Here is a 17,689-nt window from a genome sequence, read left to right on the forward strand (position 1 = left end):
AAATATCTACCTTTTTTTTTTTTTTAAGTAGTCTGCTGGAGTCCAGAATTCCCTGTTTAATCAACTCCTCGACGTTTTGCAGTTCTCCTGCGGCAGATCTCGGGGACAGATGCAGGAGGAAACGACTTGCCTGCCGGTGACCCTTCCAGGAAGTTGGCGGAAGCAGAGCGCATGATGAGGGAACTGCGCAGCCGCAACTTTGGGACGCACCTGAGAGAAGCAGAAGCTGAGAAAAGAGAGGCTCAACTCTGTAAGGACATTCCCACACTCTCGCATCCAGTCTGTTCTAATCGATTTGAAATGCAGTGTGCGAAGTACAATATTGAGTCCCCACTTACAGGGGGAGGTGGTGGTCATTTCAGTGCATGTTACTGCTAGAGCATCATGTGGTGAAAACGGGTAACTTCGGGTAGCCCATCCAAGTTACTAAGAGGTTGTATAACATCTTACCATCATGCAAACAAACAAAAAAGATTCTTCTCCTAAGATATTAGATACTGATACCCTTGTTTCCATTTCCATTTTTATTCTTCTTTCATTCAGCTCCTCCAAACATTCTCATTATATCATTTTTGAATGGTCACCTCACCACCGTTGGGGTTTGAATTATAAACTGATATTAGCACCATGATTACAAAAACAAAAAATGGATATAGTAGAAATTAAGTGACTATATCTAAAGTTTTAATTAAAGAAAATAACATTGGTTCAAAACTGAGAAATATTAGCTTGGTGCATATTTTTTCCAATACTGTTTATTGTTCTCTAGTAAAATAATGTTATCAATGGTTAATTAATAACTGTTATAGATAGTAGCAGTTTTCTTTTAGAATTTGTATTGTTTAAAGTTAACCTTGGCTTTTAACTGCAAGGAGACAGAAATAGTAGTAGGAAAGCATGTGCTATTCCATGTTTTTCAACTGCTGTTCCATGGGCCAGTCCACTGGAAATTTCATGTCTGTCCACAAAAGAGTTAACTACCCTGATGTTGTATGAAGATTATAGACCCAATGATATTAGTAGAACTCACTTATGCTTAGGGTGATTTCTGCCTTAAAGGTCCCCAAAATAATTCTCCTATTTTCACTAGTCCCCAAGTGTAAAAAGATTGAAAACCACTGTATACTCTGCAGATCTAGTAGTTCAAATCCCTAAGCTGACAGGTCATGCAATCTTGGGTCATAACCTCATTTCTCAGTTTCCATTTCCTTATCTGAAACATGAGAATGATAAGTACTGTTTTCATGTAGTTATCATAAAAGTTAACGAGACAATGGGTGCAATGCACAGAACAGGTGCTGCATAATGTTAGTTTCCTCTCCTATTCCCTCATAAATTAAAAAAACAACAACCATGAAATGATTAGAAACTCAGTTCTCCTGTAGTCTTTCTAACTTAGCTGAAAAAAATGCATCTCTTAAGTGGAAAACATAAAGCGATGTATTACAGTGCTGAATCGGATAAGGAGCTGGCTGGAAACCCACCAGGTGGAGAACAATGGTCTTGTTAAGAGCATCCTGGACTCTTTAAATGAATATGAAGCCAAACTCACTGGCCTCCGTACTATGCTAGAGGAGGCCACTGCCCAGGCAAAGAAGGCCACTGGTCTCAATCAAGACAACGAGAGGACTTTGGAATCTCTCAAGGTGAGTTCACAGATGGAATCTGTATACTTTCATTAATGACAAGGTTGAGGGAGATGGATCTTTACTGTTGATTAAATGGCATAGCCAGGGACCTGTCTGTACATCCAGTCCGTAGGCATCTCTTTGTATGGTGAACCCTCTGAGCAAACAGGAACAAGGCATTAAATAGAAAACCAAAGTCATTCCTACTCCTCAGTTACCAGAAAAGATTCTAAACTTAAACCACAGAGAAAGCAGAGCAAACTGCTCCCCCACCCTCCTCTGGCTGATAGAGTGCTAAAGGAATAATGTTACCAAGTAGATGAGAAAATAAGCTAATATTGTTATTAATTCAAAGTATATAATATGTTTTAAATAACTTTTTGTGGCAAGTGTGTAAATATCATTATCGTAGTCACAAGCAAGGGCATTGTAAGCCATTACTTGCTTTTCAGAAAATAAATATAGGCCTCATGCAGGAGCTGCAATGACAGAATTCAGAGCTCAAGATTCTATAGTATCTATTTTCAGTGGCAGACATTGTATGCTAAAGCAACAACAAAAGTGTGAGAGGTTATGAAATGGCCGTAAGATCTACTTAGAATAACAAGACTGACTCTGAAACTTGAAAAAAGAGAATAAATAATATCTTAGCCGATGGAATATGCTTTATTCCAAAACCCTCTTTCCATAGTAACACCTCTGCTAAAGTCCTGATTATGCCAAGCCAAGGGAGAAGGATCCAATTTTCTGGGTCTCTGAACTTTGGCAGCCTCCCAGTCTGGCATTCTCAGATCCTGTGTGCTCTCTCTCTTGTTGAAGTCTATCTACATCCTCATGGGGACTGGCTCATATATGTGGTTGGTGCTGGTTTATTTAGTTAAAACTCCCTCATTCTTCTCCACAAATCAGAGCTTAATTATATATCCTCCTATATGACTGGGATGACCCCAGGGTAGAAACTTCCTTCACCAATGATAACTGTTGTTTCCACAGCATGTAGTGTGAGAAACGATGACAGCACACCCGTGCTGCGAAGAGAACTGATTGCCCCACACTTTGTGGTTGCCTATCTTTAAGTTCATCTCTAGGCAACTAAGAAACCATTCTGACTCTGAAATTACATGCTGTTGTCCAACAAATATGCCTGTGCCTGCTGATCATACATATATTCTGTAGCGCCAGCAGATACTCTTTTTATTCTCTCCAGAGACACGTTAACGAAATGAATTCCCTGCAGAGTGATTTCACCAAGTCTCTAGCCACTGCAGACTCTTCCTTACGGCAAACCAACGATCTGCTGCAGCTGTTGGAGAAAAGCCAGGAGGTAGAGACAAAATTTGTTCTCCAGAAAAATCAAAACACACTTAAATTATATTGCAAGGACACTAGGAAGTGGGCTGACCTATTTTTTTCCCCTCTAGTATATGTCTTTTAGTTGGAAAGAAATATACCAAAATGCCCATCGCGGTGCTCTCCTGGAGGAGGGGCATGAATGATTTTTCTTCTTTGTGTCTCTTTATATTACTTAACTTGTCTGCAATTAGCTGATGTTCCTTTTATAATTTAAAAAATTGAAATACTGTTTTAAAAATATCAAGCAAACCTTTAGTAGCAGAAAACATTTAGGACCGATAAAAGGTAGACAACATTTCTTAAACTGATGGGCATTTTGAAAATACCTTTTATGATTGCTATTTCCAAATCAGAAGAAAGGTATGTTGGTTTAGTCCAACTTGACATGAATGATATCAGTGTGCTATTATAAAAACTATCAAAGTTACTACCCACCATAAGGGAAATGTTCACATGGTAGTTAAACTTGAGCGAATGTTATCAGCGCCACTATCTGAAGTAATCAAAGACTAATTGGTATAGTGAAGGGGTTTAGAAAACAAATTTTTTGTTGCTTCCTAGAAACAGGTTATTTATGACAGAGTTCAAGAAAATGGCACATACGTTCTTTGCTTAAATTGACACTGTCTCTGTTTACTTGGAAAAAAATAGGAATATAAAAAATTTGCTGCCTCTGTAAATGAAGTAAGACATGAACTAAGTGACAAAGAGAGAGAACTTTCCATATCCGCCAGCAAAGCGTCGCTGGTGGCGGAGGCAGAGAAGCATGCGCAGTCCTTACGGGAGCTGGCAAAGCAGCTGGAGGAGTAAGTGTGGGCTGTGGCGGTGCAACAGGTCCCCAGCGGGGAAAACCGCCCCCGCCAGGTGGGCTGGGTCTCCAGAGCAGGGTGTAGGGCAGGCCCAGGGCCCAGTCCTACCTACAGCCGAGGTTGATCCCCAATTTCATCCGTGGGCAGAGCTGCAGGGCCTCCCCATCCCCCGCCCTCCACTCCAGGTCTCCAGGTGCCAAATGAATGGGGGCTCAGCGGCGGGCAGGGGAGGGCTGCTGGAGCCGGTCACCCACATGTCTTCCAGCATCAAGAGGAATGCCAGCGCGGATGAGCTGGTGCGCTGCGCTGTGGACGCGGCCACCGCCTATGAGAACATCCTCAACGCCATCAAAGCGGCCGAGGATGCCACGGACAAGGCCAGCAGTGCGTCTGAGTCTGCCCTCCAGGTGGGCAGGGCCCAGCACTTTCTCTCAATGCAATCTGGAGAGGACTTGCTTTCTTATTTTCTTCCTTAGTGCACCGAGGCACATATGTATTAAAAAAAAAAAAGCGCATTATTTTAATTCAGAATTTGTTGCATAGAATAGACTTGAACTTGCTCCAGGTATGGGTCATTTCTGTATTTACATGACTGATACCTAGCACAATTTTTAACATTTTGTAAAATTAGATAGAGATTATACTAATCATCAATTTTGAAACGAGATAACTATTATATCCTGCCTCTTATCAGGTATGCTTATTAGGTATTAACATTTACTAAAGAAGAGAGATTTTTTGTGTGTGCACAATTTGATGGTCATTTATTTCATATTCTTGGTCTTATACCTCACCATATCAGTGGACTCCTCTGGGATCTTATATAAACCTTATACTATTCCTATATTTAAAAATAAATTTAAAAAATATTCAGTATCAAAGAAGTAGGGGAAAGTCCTTATTGAAATGTTGAAGACTTTTTACCTCCCAAAGACTAAAAACCTGAAAGCAGGTTCAGTTCTGTCTTCAGTTATTGCAGAGGCTGTCGTACAAGTGACAGTGAGGAAATGGGACAGGTGTCACATAATTCATCAGTATGTCACCAGAGATGGGTCCATTTCCCCAAGACTCAGTTGTCCACCAAGATCCTAACTCTATCTTTTAAGGAACTGTCTTTTTAAATCTCCTCCCCTTCGACCTCATTCTTTAAAGATGAAAAATAAGGACACTGAAGTACGATGAAAAATCTTACTCCACGTTTCCTAAGCTACACCACATGCTTAAGGCTGATAAATGCTTTGCTTTCAGACAGTGATAAAGGAAGATCTTCCAAGAAAAGCGAAAACCCTGAGTTCTGACAGTGATAAACTGTTAAGTGAAGCCAAGATAACACAGAAGCAGCTACAACAAGGTACTAGGGGTGATATGGGGGCGGGGGGGGGCATCAGGTTATAGTCAGTGGTTTGAAAACAACCTATAGGACCAGGAGAGACAGTCCTAGAAAAAAAAAATGCTCTTCCTGAATCTCAGTGTTGATACTGATTTGTAACTTCAAGGTTTATTTTATAGATTTGATGTTTCTACACAATATTCTAACATATACTGAATTAACTAGAACTTTATGAATATAAATAAATCTTGAGGGTGATAAGCCTGTTTTGGCCCGGCTTTCAGGGGGCTGTTTCATTTCATCTACTTGTGACTGTGGCACTGGGAATCCCCATAGCGTAGAGGTATGTGCAGTGCTGGAGGGGAGATAGTGAGGCAGACTCCAGCGTGTGCCCCAACCAGATCTACCTGGCAGCCCCATCTGAGGCCAATACTTGAGTACCAAACGATTTTTAGCATGTTAGGCTGATGCACTTCAACAGAGCTATCGCCAAGGCCCAGGGCCACACTCAAACCAAGCATGCCACTGGCTGTGGGAGGGGAAGAGGGAGAGAAGGGAGAGAGTGGGGGAGAAGCTGTTGGTCACTTCTCCTGTGTGCCCTGACCAGGAATCAAATTCGGGAGATACATATGCCAGGCCGACACTCTATCCACTGAGCCACCAGCCAGGGCCTCGAAATCGCTTAAGTCCTGAAATCTTAGCAATTAAAATGATCAAAATCCACTACCACTATGAAACATGAGAATTTTTAATTATAAATTTTATCGTCAACATTTTTTTCACTTATTTAATTAGAAAAAGAAAATACCCATCTAAATCTCACCAAACTCCTGTCTTCTGAAAATGTTGTCTCTTGATTTTCTTTGGTCTTACCTGGTCATTCAGGGCTGAGCAGCCCCTGAAGGCCCGCAGCCCTCACTCCCCTTCTTACCCTTTCAGAGCAGTTAGATAGCTTCTACTAGTAACTTTCCTCCCTCCCTCCATTCCTTCCTTCCTTTCTTTTTCTTTCCTTCATCTATGAAAATTAAATACATGAAAAATAAAATCTATGTATTAACACAGAATCATTTACCTAGCAAATTTCAAGAATTAAAATTTCCTTGTATGATATGTTCTCTACAAAATTAAGGCTAGGAAGTGAAGAACAGTGTTTTAAATAAGCTTAGGATGCTAGCTACATTGTTGCTTTTTTGGTTTGTTTTCTACCAGCTTTATTTTTTTTCTCTTTTTACCTTTTGATCTCCTTCACCCATTTCTCTCCCCCCTGCACCTCTGGCAACCACCCATCTATTCCCTGTGTCTATGAACTTTTTGTTGTTGTTTTTAGATGTTACTTACAAGAAAGATTGTATGGTTTTTGTCTGCATTGTTATTTAAACCAGTCCTGGAATCATAATTGAAGCCATCAATCCTCAATTTGGTCTTAAAGCATTCATTGGTCATTTCCCATGACCTCTAAGTGGCAATAGTATCAACTAGGAATGTCTGTGAGCTCTGCTTGTTTCTCCGAATCTCCTTAAATGTATCAGTTTAAAAATTAACAGAAGCAAACAATGCCCACTTGTGTGTGTGTTTGCTTAGATGGGGCTCTGGTAGTGGCACTCCTTTCTGAGACTCTGAGGCTGAAGAGGCATCCGTTATGACTATTCATTCCTTTGTTCATCCATTCATACAGTTGTTCAATCATTCAAACAGTCATTCATTCATTCAGTAAATATGTACTAATACTAAGCTCCAACTAGTGCTAGATACAGCATTTTGAGTTGAGACACAGCAGTGAACAAGACAAGTACATCCTCTTCCATCACAAAGCAGAGACTCTGTCCTGAATAGCATGGAAGTTAAGCCCTCCCCTAGGTTATTGAGCCTCTCCCTTTCTTGTGTATTTTCAAGGAGCTTGGATACAGGCTTTGATATGCTCCTGATTTCTGCAACCAGGGGACCCTGGAGCTGTGGGTCTAGACACAAGCAGTGGGCATTTCTGGGATGACCTCTTAAATGTAGGTCTGCTCAATGCTGTGCACACACTAGCTTCTTAAGGATCAGTAATACCAATACAGGATCAAAATTCACAGAGTAATTGCCTCATAATGCTTTATTTTATTTTAGAAATAAGTCCAGCTCTGAACAACCTACAGCGAACTCTGAAAATTATGACAGTTCAGAAAGGGGTGATAGACACCAATATTACTACCATCCGCGATGATCTTCGTGGGATAGAGAGAGGTCAGCATCTCCTGATCCCACGGTACTTGGCTTCGGTTGTTGAACAGTTTAGATACTTACACCTCCTTATTTGTGTGTGCGATAGATGACATCGATGGTATGATCAGTAACGCTAAGAGCATGGTTAGAAATGCCAATGACATCACAGATGGGGTTCTGGATGGGCTCAACCCCATTCAGACAGATGTGGAAAGAATTAAGGATACCTATGGGAGCACACAACGAGAAGACTTCAACCAGGCTCTCACCGATGCTGATAACTCAGGTATCTTGCATTCTTGGGCAGGAAAGAGTATCTATTTATTTCCATTGTTATGTGCTTTGTTCATTTTAAATTCTTTTATATTATGATTTTAGAAATTAAAACATTAGAAAACAGCTTCATATAACACATTCAAAGAATATGGGTATTCTATTAGAAGAACCAGATAGGATCCATTTACATTGCTATTGATTTTCCTTTTTATCTGGGTCCCTGAATTAAGAGGTATTAAATTGTGATTGATATTAAGGATTAGAAAAGAAAGATTTAATTTTTCCTATAAGGGTCAAGAAAGATGATTTGATATCTAGATTGCAGAATAAAATCCCTGCCATATTTAGAAACGTTATTACCTGATTCCAAGTCATCTGTTCAACATTTGGTACCTAAACATACCACTTGACAACTATTGTGAATGAGGACATCTGCATGTAACTTTTCTCAATGTATAATTATAAATTTCTGTCTTGTAATCTCACCAATAGTAAAGAAATTAACCAACAAACTACCCGATGTTTTGAGCAAGATTGAAAGTATCAACCAACAGCTGTTGCCACTGGGCAACATCTCTGATAACGTGGACCGCATCCGAGAGCTAATTCAGCAGGCCAGAGATGCTGCGAACAAGGTAGGTGGTGCCCTGCCTTCCAAGGCACCAAAGCTCCTTCTTTGACAAGTTACCACATTCATCTAGAAAGGAAAGGCATTTATTTACTCAAGAACCTGTTGTCTTTCTTACCCTAATTCTTTTGTTGCTTGAAATATTAAAGTTGATTCCCTCCTGTCATCTTTCAAAAGTACACATCGCTTTCATCCCCTGGCCTAAATGATCTGGTACGTCAGGGACCCGAAGCTGTTTTATTCCCAAAGTTGATGCAGGCAGGAAGAAGGGTTTTCCTCCAGGCCTCGGATGGCAAACTGCAAGTCCAAGAGATTCTGTGATCAGAATGTACTGATATGACACTGCAAAGGACCTACTTTCTTACTGTAACTTGAAAAGTTGTAGAATCCACCTTTATTGAGAATGGAGGAATAGTTCCTACCAGCCCGGGCAGTGTTCTGAACATGGGATTACAGCAAGTTTCCATCCTTGGAGCACTGATCCATCAGCCTTTCTCATTTTAACCTGACATTATTTACTTGAATTCCTGACAACTTCTCTTTCACAGTTTGTTTGTCCTAACATAACATTAATGAAATATCAAGTATTTTTCAGTCTCCCCACCCCATGAAATATTTGAATAAAGAGAGTTGGAAAACCAAGTCAGAATATCACTGTCCCAGAGTCTCTGTTAGTGATTTCTAGGCTCCATATTACTTCTTGTGAGCCTCAAATTGTGCCCTTTATTATTATTATTATTATTATTATTATTATGAAAAAGAAGTAGTATCTACATAAAATCTTAAGCAGGAAAACAAAGAGCATACAGCACACTTTGGAAGATAACTACCTTCCTCATACTCGTGCATGCTTTATAAAAACCAAATGAAAAGAATGTGTTTCTAGCTTTTACGCTTCAATGTTCATTCACTAATTTATTCAACAGAATTCGGAGTGTATAAATAGCACAGTGGTCAAGAGCTGGTGAGCCCAAGCCAGCAAAGATTATCCATTTTCTCCATTGTTATGCTTTGGTCCAGCCAAGCCAGACTGCCTTGGTTTGGATCCTGGTTCTGTCACTTCTAAGCTGTGAGACCCTGGACCAGTCCCTTCACCTCGCTGTGACTCGGTTGCTTCATCTGTAGGCAGACTAAAGAATATTATGGACCCCGAGAGAGAGTTAGGCTTAAATAAGCTAATATAAAACAGTTCCTGGCTAATAGTACCATGTAAGTGGAAAATAAAGTATAATCAGCAAGTGCTTTTGAACATCTGGCATGCCTGGCACTCTCCTGGGTGCCTGGGACACAGAGATCATTATTAAGCCAGAGTCCTGGACTCAGGGTCTTCCCCAGCTGCTGCGATGACAGCTGGGGAAAAGACGACTCTACGAGGCTGGATAAAAGTGTGTTATGTGGGTTTTGGAAATATTCATTTCTACCTGGAGAGGCTCAGAATAGTATAAAAGGACACATATAGAAATGTTGAATGCAACACAGTTTATAATCACAAAAAAATAATTGGAAAAAATCCAAATGTCCATCAAGAGATGGATAAAATGACAAATTGCTACAATGAAAGACCATACAACAATAAATGTGAGTGGGCTCGAGCCAGTCGTATCAACACAGATCAATCTAAAAACCAAGTGAGGCAAAGAAAGCAAGCTGGAGACCATTTCTACAAAAATACTTAAAACATGAAAAATAAGACGAGTTACAGTATATAGGTAAATGCTTATTCAGTAAAAATATGAAATCGTGCATGAGACTGTGTCTGGGAACCCAAATTTAGGGTAGTGGTGACCTCTGGGAGGCAGAGGGGAGCAGGAACAAGGTGAGATACTCAGGAGGTTTCAGTTATATCAGTTGTTTAATTTCTTGGGATGGTGATGCATATGCAGGTATATTCTCTATTCCTTTTTATATTCCTGAAATATTTTCTTAATTAAAACAAGTTTTTTAAGGAGTAGGAGTGACAAAAATCACAAGGGCACGTCAGTCAAGACTCAAGATGTGGTCGGGTCTATTCGAGGCTGGGTAGAAGAGAGAAGCATACCGTGAGCCTGTACGTGGGCATAAAGGGACCTCAGTTACGAACACTTTGGAGAGATTCTGGCGCACACATCACTAAAGACCCCACCATCACCACATAATGCCTTATATATACAAGTTCCTCCATAAATAATTAACTGCTTGATAGGTAAAATGTAGAGTTGGTATAGGAATGATTCCAGGAGTGTTCTCCTTTAGACTGTTTGAAAATTTTTATTCTCTGTGTTTTAATGCAGAGTTACCAAAGCTGGTCCACAAAACAGCTGTAGTAAGAGAGCTTTCATGACCAGTTCGATATAAGTATGAAAAGGAGATGTGTAGAAACTTTTAATAATTTGAATTGCCTCACCATCCAAGCATGCGATCAGTGAAATAAAACTTTATTTCATTTTTATAGTAATTTAATTTTTAATATGTATTTTTTTAAAAGACTTGGTCCAGGGCAGATTAAGACAAAAATAAGGGTCCTCCCCACAGTGTTTAAAAAGCACTATTTTGAGGGCCTTATGCACTCGTTTGTAGGACTGAACGCCTGTAATAAATGCAACCATAACATGTAATATGTTCATGGGAAATGGTTCCTTTGAAATTTTTTTCTTGAAGTATTGTATATTACTATATGCTAGGCATTGTGCTAAGTGCTTCCTTACACGTCAGCTCATCTACACAAAATAATAATTCCAGGGTTGGAATTTTTATTATTATAATAGTGATTATATTTTGGGCACAGAGATTAAGTGACTTCTCAAAGACCCCTGGTTTAGGAAGAAAGCGAATGCTTTATCACCCTCCTCCTGCAACAGTTTCCTGAGTGTTTAATCCAGATCTGGGAGACATTCCCATTCCTCGGCTCCTTCTCACGGCAGCGTGGGAAAGGCTGATATGTACCTGACCGAGGTAGCTACACAGTCACAGGCTACCCCTCGCAACACACGTGCTTTTCTCACAGTGGAATGGTTAACACCATAGATCTCATCCCCCACAGGTCGCTGTCCCCATGAGATTTAACGGCAAATCTGGTGTCGAAGTCCGGCTGCCAAGTGACCTAGAAGATTTGAAAGGTTACACATCCCTGTCTTTGTTTCTCCAAAGACCTGAGTCAGCAGAAAATGGGGGGACTGAGAATATGTTTGTGATGTACCTCGGAAATAAAGATGTAAGTATCGCTTTGACGTCTCTCTTGTTTTTAAAACAGAATATGGTTTTTGAGATGTGTGACACCACTGTGTCACCGCTGTTGGCAGAGTAGGAGGAAAACCCCACCAACACGTCAGCAGACTCCATCATCTCTGATGGTGTCACAAGGAGGCTTCCGTCAATCACAACTGGTCCCTGCTGGCAGATCTAGAGTTCTTACTGGATGAGCCCAACACGTGGGCACACACATGTATGCCCATGAGCACATACATACCTGAGATTAAAGATTGGCCCCTTTCCCCACATAACCGGGGCAGCAATATCAAGCCGTTATGAAAATCAGCAGTTCTTCCTCACAGAATTGTGGCCCTATTCTCTTGCTCAGAACGTACAGCCCCAGCCTTCCTCAAGTCTGTGGGATGAGACCATCTGTGGATGAGGACTGGAGCAAATCAAACCTCTCCTACCTAATTAATCAGTACTCCACTTGCCTCATCTCTAGAATTGTAAATTTTTTTTAACTGCTACTGTTTTAGGCATTCTGAAGAGTTTATTTCAGTATTTAACTCCTCCATTTAAAATACATTTCTTCAACCTTATTGTCAGAGGAAAAGCTAGTCACTGGTTGGATTAGGATACAATTTTTGGAAAAGAAATATCTGAAACACACTTCGTGAAAATTCTGTCAGTTAAGAAACAGTTGGCTGTCAGTAGTGGACATCGTATTTAAAGATTCCTAAAATCAACACAATTATTAGTCATCCTTTCTGCTTTGGAGTGTTGGTACTTTATTTGTAGCTTTCTTGTGACAGGATTTTTGTTTTGTATTATAACAAAATGCACATCACTTTGTTTCTTCAACAAGTTTATACTGTGTACCTACTAGGTGCGACAGCTGGTATGTATGATAAAAATAAATTCACTTTCTTGAGTGTACTTAATGTACACTTAAAATTGGTTTAAATGGTATATTTTACTGTAATTTTAAAATATTTGTATCTACCTTAAAATGCTGACGTTTTAACAGGGGAGAAAGATACATATGTAGCCACGATGATATAGGGTGCCAGGTGTTATAGCAGAGGCATGCACATGGTGTTAAAAGGGAATGTCGTACGGTTTGGGAGAGCAAAAATGGCTTAGCTCCCTAAGACGGCTAAAATCTAATGGAGACCTGAGTCATATCTGGTTCATCTTTCTGGCAGGTGCTTGGCAAATATTTGTAGAAGAAATAAGTGCACTATACCATGAGCAAAGCCAGCTCCGACATTATTAAGTGTTCTGTCTGTACTATTCTGTACAAGGATACACCTCATTTATTTTGACTGCCCAAGGCTTATTATACAAAACCCACTAGTTATTTGAAATGTACCCTCTTGGGATGGGAAGTTGAGAGATTATGTGTGTCAAGTGCTCTGAGGTAGATTTTCTGCCTCCAGGCCTCCAGGGGCTACTACATCGGCATGGCAGTCATAGACGGCCAGCTCACGTGTGTCTACAACCTGGGGGAGCGCGAGGCTGAACTCCAAGTGAACCAGATCCTGACCAAGAGTGAAACTCAGGAGGCGGTTATGGACCGGGTGAAATTCCAGAGGTACAAGTCCGACAGACTACTGCTCTTGTTAATCTGATTTATACTCATTAAACTTCATTTGCTGAACGTGTTGCTGAACCCATTTTTATAATCTTGGCTTTCAGTTTTTCATTTTTGCATAAATTTTTATATAATTTTATTTTATAATTTATTTTTAAACAGAATTTATCAGTTTGCAAGCCTTAATTATACCAGAGAAGCCACATCCAATAAACCAGAAACACCTTCATTCTATGATACAGACAGTGGAAGTAGCAACACACTTCTCAATTTGGATCCTGAAAATGTTGTGTTTTATGTCGGCGGTTACCCACCTGGTTTTAGTGTAAGTGCAAATGTTATTTCGCTGAGTGAAAATATTTGAATTTTTATTTGGTATGATGACCTCTTGTCTCTCTGCTTCTCAGTTATACATAAGATGGATTTAACTATGTATTTTCAAAGCTGACCCAGGGATAATAGCTAACACTTGAGTACTTCCTTGCTCAGTGATATATGCTAAGTATATTAATTTAAAAAGCATCATTTTCAGTCCCACATTTTATAGATGAGGACACTAAGACAAAGAGATTTAATAACATGTCCAAGGTCATACAGCTGATAAATAGTAAAGCCAGGGCATTTGGTCCCAGAGTCCGAATTCTTAACCCCTATTATTATGTTGATGGTTAAAAGTGAGATTCATACTATTTCCTGGTCAAGCTGATCATTGTCCTACGTTCAATTAGCAGCATTTATATTTCACTTTTTCCAGCTTCCCGGGAGACTTAGACTCCCTCCCTACAAAGGCTGTATTGAATTAGATGACCTCAATGAAAATGTTCTGAGCTTGTACAACTTCAAAAAAACTTTCGACCTCAATACAACTGAAGTGGAACCTTGTAGAAGGTAAATAAAACCTAAAAACTGTGTCTCTATAATTATGATTTTTATAACTTGCAGGTAGGTATATTACACATACTACAGGTTGGCTGTTGAGATGCTGTGGATGTCACTGGTGGTTTGGGCCAGTAACTTTAAATTATGCTTGCATGCAACAGCCTAGTTCATCCTAAAATCTAATACTGGTAGTCTTTCCTTTATTTGATAAAGACCTACTACCATAGTTCCACATGTAAAGACGCACCCTTTTTTGAAAAAACTTGGAGGTCTCAAAACTGGGTGCGTCTTAGACAGTGGTTGTGGCATTTCAAACGCCATAGATGGAACTGAGGACGAGGCAATATGTGAAGACAGTGATTCGTCATCAGACACAGATGAGGACAAGCTAATGGATGGGAGTTTTGACAGTGATGAGGAGTTGTATGAATTTTATGATGAATAAAACTTGAGTTCAATAACTTTATGTAATACTTTTATTTTCAATTTTTGGGCCCCAAAATTAAGGTGCATCTTATATATACATAGGAAAATATGGCATATGTTAGATTGATAGAGTTTTCTCAATTAAAAACAAACAAATTTCAAATTTTTGGTGCCTCCTACCACAAAATGTTCAGTGTGGGATGCTACCCTGATTTAGGCACAGAAGTGTGTATATACTGTAAATATAGAAAATTTTTTAAAAAATAGTGGTTCACAAAGTACACCATGACTTTTGAGATACTCTGACACGCAGACCTATTTGAAAACTTGCTGCCCTAAGCTCCTGACCTTCCCACTAGTTAAAAGAATTTGGAATATTGTAATATGGAACAGACTAAGTATTTATTACTCAGAATAAAATTATTGTATTTCATGTTCATTTTTTTATGTTTCAAGTTTTTCAGCTATTGGGCCACACCTTCCTAAGTAGATATTTCCAAAAGGGACTCTTGAATATTATCTTTATTGAGCTAGTGTTTAATTATCCTGAGAGCATAAGAGTACATCCAGAAGAAACAGTTGGCTGTTTCTACATTTAAAGATGGTTCTTCTTCTTTAAAAAATCATGACAACTAGATTGTTTATGCTTTGCTCTACTTTTTAGATAGCAGCATCTCATAATATAAACATACTTGTGTGGTAGTCCTTTGCTGCTGTGTTCTAACTTATGGTGATTGATGTTGACAGGAGAAAGGAAGAGTCAGACAAAAATTATTTTGAAGGTACAGGCTATGCTCGAGTTCCAACTCAACCAAATGCCCCCTTCCCAACCTTTGGACAGACGATTCAGACCACTGTGGATAGAGGCTTGCTGTTCTTTGCAGAAAACCAGGTAATCTGTAACAAGCATCTGTATACTAACAAAGATGTGCGTTTGATTGAGCAGTTTGGGGGTAACTGGGTTATTATAAACAACCAACTAAGATCTGAAGGACAGTGTACAAATGTTACCTGCATCCTTTCCCTTGGTCCAGTTCTACTTTCTTTGGTTTGGGGATTGTGTGTCTTAATAAGGCAAGTAATCAGGAATTTGAGAACATGTTACCAAGGTGTGGAAAAAAATTACCCCCTTACCCATTCAATTCTCATTGTCAATTTTCTTTTTTGAAAACTACCACTTGCCTAATACTTGATTTGTTCTGTGTAAAAACCATGTGAAGGCCTCCTGGGGTCTTTGAGGGCTAGACTTTTCACTTCCAGCTGTTGGCATCTTGGTCCGATTCTTGCTCAGCTATGTGTGGGATTGTCTTTATCAGCCTGACCCTTAACTTGGATAAGACATGGAAGTTTCTCTGTTATCAAACAGCTCAGTGAGATTCTTAGAGACAGCTCTTCAGTCTACTAATTTAAAAAAGTCCAGAGTGATCTTCTGCAAGTGATCATTAGCACCATCTGCTGGTAGACGGTCTGGGAGTTGTCTGCTCCTACGAAGAACCCTTCTGTAGTTACTCCTTAGGTAGCATTTCTGGAGAAATGGGGATCTCCAGTCTAAGAATGTGGGATTGATAAGGACTTGGGATTCTACCAGACTCTTCTACATGAGGGGTGGGGACACACACCTATCCAACTCTTCTTTCTGGCGTTGGTCTGGACACTCCCAAGGATTCCAAGGCTGAACCAGCTCAGATGGTTTGGGAAGGTCCTGACCTGCCTGAAGAATACAGAGCTGAGAAGTCACAGCGTATTAAGGGAAAGGTGTTTATTTTCCAAAATAAGGTCTTCTTTGTACTACATTTTGAAGTTCTTCAAGACCTAGAACCAGAAATACTGCTTAGATTAGAAGAAGATTTACAAAATACCACTAGCAACCAGATAAGAGAAAATGATCTAGAGACTGGCTGATTACTCCCAGTGAGTTGATATTATTTTGTTATTTATGAGTGTGACGAACCATAATGGTTTCCAAGAGCAAGGCTGAGGACCGATTTTTCTTTTAGATAAGGACTCTGGCAGGAGACTTCGAAGGGAAACCTTATCAATAGGGACCTGTATAAGAGCTAACCTTCAAGCCTTAAGGGAGAAATTCCTCCACTTCCCTTTCTATAAAGGAAATGGCTAACCTTGTATGTGCCTTATACCAGGATGGGGATGCAAAACCAATCGAGACATGATCTCTGCCTTTGAGGACCTTGTGTGCTAGACGGGAAAACAAATATTAAACAAATTTATGCTTGTTAATTGGTTAATTATGCCATCACAATGCTGATAAGCCATACAGAGGGAAAGTTTGAAGTGAAATAAGGATATGTAACAGAAGAGACTTTCTTGAACAGAGGATGCTTAATCTGAGACCCGGAGGACAAGTAGAAGACAGCATGTAAAGGGGAGAGGGCAGAAGGGTGATCCATGTGGGGCAGGGGCAAGAAGAAGACCCAGACACAGACACGGGAAGGGCAAGGGGCACTTGAGGATGGAACAGTGGCTTGTGTGGCTGGGACACAAAGAGGCAGAGTGACCACAGAGAAATGAGACTGAAGGGATGATCCAGGCCTCAGAGCATCTGCTGGGAAGTTAGGGCTTTCTCCTGAGAGTGAAGGAGAGTAATGTGCTCACACTGGCATTTTCAAAAGACTAATCTGGCAGCAGAGTGGAAAACGGATTCAAGAAGCACAGAATGGACATGGGGGACAGTGTGTTCTTGCTGTGTAGTCCAGCTGAAGGAGCTGCGGCTGAGACTAGATGGCATAGATGGAGAGAGTTAAGAAGTGGTGGAATTGACAAGATTTGATCAGATGGGAAAGAGGGAAGAATCAAGAATGACTCCTAGTGGGTTTGTGGCTGGCTCAGCAAGCAGTTAGTAGTGAGAGAGAGAGAAGAGAGCAGAATGAAGGGTGGAAAGACAGGCTTGGCAGCAGGTGGAAGGCATGTAGATCACCAGTTCTGTTAGAGGTATTCTGAATTTTAGTATCCATGAGTCATGCCAGCAATGACAGTAAGGTAAGCAGATGTACAGACCTGGTGCTGAAAAGACAAGTCTAAGCCGGAGAAAAACATCTGGGCTTCATGGGCACACCTGAATTAAAGTTACAGGAATGTCTGTGATTGTAAAGACAGACAGAGTGGTGGGAGGGAAGAGGTCCTGTGCGAAATCCCCAAAGAACCTTCAGCACTTAAATGGAAAATTAGAGGGGGGTAAGCCAACAAATGAAACTGAGACATAGTAATAAGTCAGAAAACAGATGGTGGAAGATGCCTGGGGTTTAAGCAAAACCATACCTTCTTCCAAAAGGTAGCTGAAAGGTAGCAATCATGTCCCTCCCTCTCTCTCTCTCTCTCTCTCTCTCCCCCCCTCCTCCCCTCCCTCCTTTCCTGCCTTCCCTCCCTCCTTTC

The 17,689-nt window shown here is 40.3% G+C and overlaps 1 protein-coding gene across 3 annotated transcripts in view; it reads left to right on the forward strand.

Annotated features, from left to right (window-relative positions):
• LAMA3 (laminin subunit alpha 3) overlaps positions 1-17,689 on the forward strand; it is a 308,158-nt gene that overhangs the window by 260,603 nt on the left and 29,866 nt on the right. For all 3 annotated transcript variants that reach the window (XM_066246337.1, XM_066246338.1, XM_066246339.1), the window contains 14 exons: positions 83-250; positions 1,450-1,646; positions 2,836-2,952; positions 3,633-3,787; positions 4,056-4,197; positions 5,039-5,141; positions 7,230-7,346; positions 7,432-7,611; positions 8,094-8,236; positions 11,249-11,419; positions 12,840-12,994; positions 13,157-13,319; positions 13,749-13,882; positions 15,047-15,191. In XM_066246337.1, coding sequence (XP_066102434.1) covers positions 83-250; positions 1,450-1,646; positions 2,836-2,952; positions 3,633-3,787; positions 4,056-4,197; positions 5,039-5,141; positions 7,230-7,346; positions 7,432-7,611; positions 8,094-8,236; positions 11,249-11,419; positions 12,840-12,994; positions 13,157-13,319; positions 13,749-13,882; positions 15,047-15,191 — 2,090 coding nt within the window. The remainder of the gene's footprint in view (positions 1-82; positions 251-1,449; positions 1,647-2,835; positions 2,953-3,632; positions 3,788-4,055; positions 4,198-5,038; positions 5,142-7,229; positions 7,347-7,431; positions 7,612-8,093; positions 8,237-11,248; positions 11,420-12,839; positions 12,995-13,156; positions 13,320-13,748; positions 13,883-15,046; positions 15,192-17,689) is intronic.

Source organism: Saccopteryx bilineata, chromosome 11 (genome assembly GCF_036850765.1).
Source record: "Saccopteryx bilineata isolate mSacBil1 chromosome 11, mSacBil1_pri_phased_curated, whole genome shotgun sequence".
NCBI lineage: Eukaryota > Metazoa > Chordata > Mammalia > Chiroptera > Emballonuridae > Saccopteryx > Saccopteryx bilineata.